This window comes from Mus musculus, chromosome X (genome assembly GCF_000001635.26).
Source record: "Mus musculus strain C57BL/6J chromosome X, GRCm38.p6 C57BL/6J".
Taxonomy (NCBI): Eukaryota; Metazoa; Chordata; class Mammalia; order Rodentia; family Muridae; genus Mus; species Mus musculus.
Genome location: NC_000086.7, coordinates 153,497,994 through 153,502,912, shown reverse-complemented (window position 1 = coordinate 153,502,912; position 4,919 = coordinate 153,497,994). Strand labels below are relative to the sequence as shown.

The following is a 4,919-nucleotide window of genomic DNA, read 5'->3' as shown; positions in this document are numbered from 1 at the left end:
AGAAGTGCACACATTGTTCAGTAGATGAAAAGAACCCAAAATAAAAAAGAGACTACAAAAATAAACCTGCAATAAAATAATATAAAGTGTATTACATATGAGAGGAATAACAGCTAAAAGTCATTTAAAGTGAGGCCAATGCAGGTTTTTTTTTTTTTTAAATAAAGTATAAAGTTGGGGGAATAATAGATTCAATAGGCACAGATCTTTTCTGGAATTACACAGCATACTTTAAAAAAATATACATTTGGCAAAGCTCAAGGATTCTCTGTTCCTTGGATGTTTTGAATAAACATATCTGTTTAATTGCTTGAACCAGGCCTCAGCCGGCATCCAGCTTCTCATGTGGTGACAGATTTACTGCTAGTTTCCTATGCCCCCAGTTTTAGTATTTACTTCTAAAATCATTCACATCATTAAGTTAAATTTATTACTTTAGGCTATCTCTGGGTTAATCTCAAATCCTCACTACCACAGAGCATGGAGATAATAAATCACCATTTCCTAAGATGTTGTTCTGAGAAACAGGGATGGACCAAATGGTATTAGGTATATTTAAAAAAAAAAACAAAACTATTTAAAAATAATCATGGCAAATATTTACTATACACCGAGTCTTACCAGGAATCAAGTATTCAGACTTTTGCACTTGCTGGCCATCTCCCAGAGAACTGTTTCTTCACAAAACAGAATTGCTGCAAACACATTCTGGCGACAGGAAAAAAAAAAAAAGCTTCTCCCATCCTTATTAGCACTGCTACATACTGTGCAGCACACACAATTAGTGCCCGTGCTATACGTTTGACAGAGGGCATTCAACTTACCATTCAGCTTAGCAGGAAAGAGCCACCCAGAATTTTATGAAATAGGTGCTTGTGATTGTTAATGTAAAATAATGTCTGAAAATAAATTTTGTGTATTAAGATGACCACATGAGCACACTAGAGGCTCCTATTAGTAGCACAATAGTGCTTCCTAATAGCTGAGTCCAATTAGCAGGAACTAGACTAACTAAAAAGCTAGTCAGTGAGATCCTGCTTTTAACAATCCTCCCAGTACCCCACCTCATAAAACAACATATTGTTTCTAAAAGACACCGGGATACTATCGTTTCCCATATTTTATCTATTTAAAATAAGCCCAGTCACATTCCCAATATACTGGTGGGGGGGCAGGGGAAATACTAATTAATAATTGGTTAACCTTTGGGGGCAATAATTAGAACATCTAAATGTGCATGTCAAAAATAATTTCCCATAGTACAATCCTGTAAATAAACACTTGTGAGGGGAGCTAACCCTTCTAGATGTGATTCTAGGGCCAAAAGGCAAAATAAAAGAGCTTTCTCCATTTTTTATTATTTTTTTATTTTTTTAGTCATTTTAATGCATTTTTCCCTGTGCACAAGAGAAATAACTGATAGAGCCAAAAGATACACTTTCCTTTATACATAGCAGTTAAAAGTAATGCAAACATCACATGACACTTCCAGTAAAAGTTACATTTCCAATTACAAATCAAAATGCATATGAAGGTCTCTTCATGGGAGAAGCTGAGGAACTCTTAGATAAAAAGCACTTTCCTGGAGTCACTACACTGATCCTTCAGGCTGCACAAAGATTAAGGTCATATACAATCAATCTGCAACTGTTGACACAATGTTACACTGTAAGGTTTCTGTACAATTTAATGTATACTTAGAGAAACCAGGATAAACATTTCTACTATATTTTAACTGAACTTGCCTAGCCAACATTTTCACTGAGAAATTTATCAAATATGCTGTAAGATTCTACAAAATTGTGAGACATACCTAGCTTCAGGAATATTTCTTATATTCTTTCTTATTTTGGTTACACATATTCTGCTCAGAGATTCTACAGTAATACTTCTAGATGTACAATTCCAATTGTGCTTACTGTACTGTGTACAAATAGCAAAAACGATCAATGAATGGTATAAATCTTACAGCATTTGCTAGCAAAAATACATGCCAAAGTCACAATAAGCAATATTTTACCACAAATTAGAGAGCTTCAAATAATTTGCTTCTGTTTTTTTAATATCTTCATTCTACATTAAATTACTATCATAGGCTAATGTTTAAAATGCAAATAAACTGGACATCTGTAGGACAAAACTTGTTCACCCAACTGTGAAGGCTGATACCTGTTTCCAAAAATCACAATAAATGCAGAATAAAGAGAAGTGTTTGCATGCAACACCTTTGAGTGAAACAGTATTGATTCCCACCATTCAAATCAGAGAAGGAAGGAAATCAAAAGAAGAAAAGAAAGGAATGAAGGAAACAAAGAGGGGAGAGGGCAGGCTGGAAGGGAAGGGAGAGGGTGGGGGGAGGAGGAGCAGGGAGGGAGGGAGGGAGGGAGGGAGGGACTCCACCTTAAAATGCATCCTATTAGATTTATAGGTAGACAGATTTAAAAGAATCAAAATAAAAGTAAAGCACAATTTTGTGTGTTTAAAGATTTAAGAGCCATTATCAAAAATAAGATACATTTTTTTTCAAGGTACAGAAACGTAATTAGGATGGCTGAGAGCCCAGCAGCCTCTCAATGGCCGCGTTGATGTCGCCTCCTGTTGCTATTAGGGCCTGCAAGTTTGCTTCGCGGTTTAAGAACCCCATGGCGTTGAGCTGTTCCAGTTGCTGCTGAAATCTCACTTCAGGATTCGGCGGCTGTGGAGGGCTTCCTCCAGTGAGAGCCTGCACCATTTGTTGAATGAACTGCTGGTTGGGTCCAGATTCCGAGGTTGGACTTATGGTTTCAGTAGGTGCAGAGCTGGACACAGTGGTTGCAGGCGGGATGCCAGTGCCGGTGGAGCCGGGGGAGCTTGCAGGGCCAGTGGGTCCTATAGGCCCGATGGGGCCTATGGGGGTGAAAGGAACTATAGGGCCGATGGGCCCTATGGGAGTGACTGGGCCCACAGGGGTTATGGCGGTTCCCAGCACTCCCATCCCCACACCTGGAGCGAAGCTGGGAATGAGGCCAGGTGCTTCAGTGGCTAGAGTCTGTAGCCCCTGCTGGATCTGCATTAGCGCTTGCATCGCTCTCGGGTTTGACATGGCCGCGATGGTTTCTGGATTCTGCATCTGCTGCAGGAAATTCGGGAGCTGTGGACGCATCTGCTCCTGCAGCTGAGGATTCGAAGTGAACAGCGGGCTACTCAGCATCATCTGGGCCGCCATATCTGGATTCTGGCTCAGCGACTGCATCATGCTCCGCATGTAGGGCGCAGACAGCATATTCTGAATCAGCTGGGGATTCTCAGTTATCTGCTGCAGCAGGCTCTGCATTCCTGGGGTGCTGAAGATGCTAGCCACGTAATTAGCTGCAGCCATGGTGTTCCCGGCGGTGGTGCTGCTGGAGCTGCTGCCAGAGCCACTGCCACTGCTTGTGGTCGTGGTGGTGGTGGTGGTCGCAGCCGTCTGGGTTGTTGGCGGTGGTGCCCAAGGATTGGGCAGCGGATCACGATTCTCCGTGCGGGAGGGCTGAGTACCTTCCCCTGAGGTGGAACTGCTCCCCACCGTGGCAAACGGGTTGCCCCCAAACTGCTCCTGTGCGGCATTCAGCATAGGTTCTTGAATGTCAGTGTACATGCGCCGCAGAGCATTGTAGCCACCTGGGATGCTTTCGAGATTACTGAGAGCCAGGTCTTGATTTCGCATCATCTCTTGCATCATGGCAGGATTCCTGGCGATTTCCAGCGTCTGCCTCATTATATCTGGGTTGTTCAGTAGGTGGCTGATTTCTGGGTTTCTCTGGATCAATTGTTGCATCTGTGGATTGGCCATGATGAGCTGCCTCATCAGATCAGGATTCGAAAGCATGCTCTGAACAAAGGGATTTTCCATGATCTGGATCATCATCTCAGGGCTGGCCAGGAGCTGCTGCTGCATCTGGTTCTGAAGCTCGGTGAAGTTGGGCGAGTTCAAGCCCAGGTTACTAAGGCTGGAAAGGCTTCCCAGCCCAAAGGAGCTGCTATTCGTGGTGGTAGGTGTGGAGCTACTCCTGGGAGCCGATGATGTCGTCGCCGCCGGCGCCGCCGCCGTGGTGGTGGTCGTGGTCGTCGTGCTCGTTCCCGCAGTCGTGCTGGGCTGCGTGGTGGCCTGGCCCTGCGGACGGTTCTGGCTTTTGATAACCAGGTGAACAGTCAGTCCATCATGGATGCCATGCTGCATCAAGGTATCTTGATCTTTCAGGATCTTTCCGGCGAAAATCAGCACGAGCTGATCGGTCTGCGATTTGAAGCGTTTGGAAATCGCTTCCTTGAACTGCTGCACGGTGCTGTTCTCGGGCACCGCGAACTCCTCCTTCTCTTTGGGGGTCTTCACAGTGACTTTGATGATTTTGGGCTCGGCCGGCGGGCTGGCCGCGCCTGGGGCCGCCGCAGGGCCGCGGGAGGGGCGCGGGGGGCCGCTGCTCTCGCCGTTCTCAGCCATGGCGGCCGCGGTGACGCAGGCTCACAGGGAAGGCGCTGGCGAGCGAAGAGGGCGCGAGGGAAGGAGGTGCCGCAGCAGCGGACTGGGGCGGCCCGGCGGGCAGCGCGGATCACAGTACCTCAGAGTTGAAGGCTGCGGCTCCTCCCGGTCGTCGGCTGCGCACTCGGCTCGGCGTAGGCCTCGGCTGAGGGCTGAGAGAGCAGGTCCTGCAGGCCGTCTCCGCTGCCGCCGCCTTGTGATCTGCCCGCGCGCACTCCCAGCGACTCCTGCAGCTGCGGCGCCCGCGCTCCCGCCCCGCCCCGCCCCGCCCCGCCCCCGGCCGCGCCCCGCCCCCTGCTGACGCGGCGCCAGCCCAGCGAGCGTCTCGCGGCCGAGCGCAAAACTCCTGCCCTGCAGAGGAGGGGGGGCGGAGGGAGGGAGAGGGAGAGGGAGGGAGAAATAAACAAAGAGAGGGGGGAAG

At 47.6% G+C, this 4,919-nt stretch overlaps 1 protein-coding gene across 1 annotated transcript; it reads right to left on the bottom strand.

The window, feature by feature from the left end:
• Positions 1 to 1,350: 1,350 nt before the first annotated feature.
• Ubqln2 (ubiquilin 2) lies at positions 1,351 to 4,681 on the bottom strand. Its single transcript, NM_018798.2, has one exon. It carries the CDS (start codon positions 4,457 to 4,459, stop codon positions 2,543 to 2,545), a length of 1,917 nt encoding a protein of 638 aa, NP_061268.2. The 5' UTR covers positions 4,460 to 4,681; the 3' UTR covers positions 1,351 to 2,542.
• Positions 4,682 to 4,919: the final 238 nt, after the last annotated feature.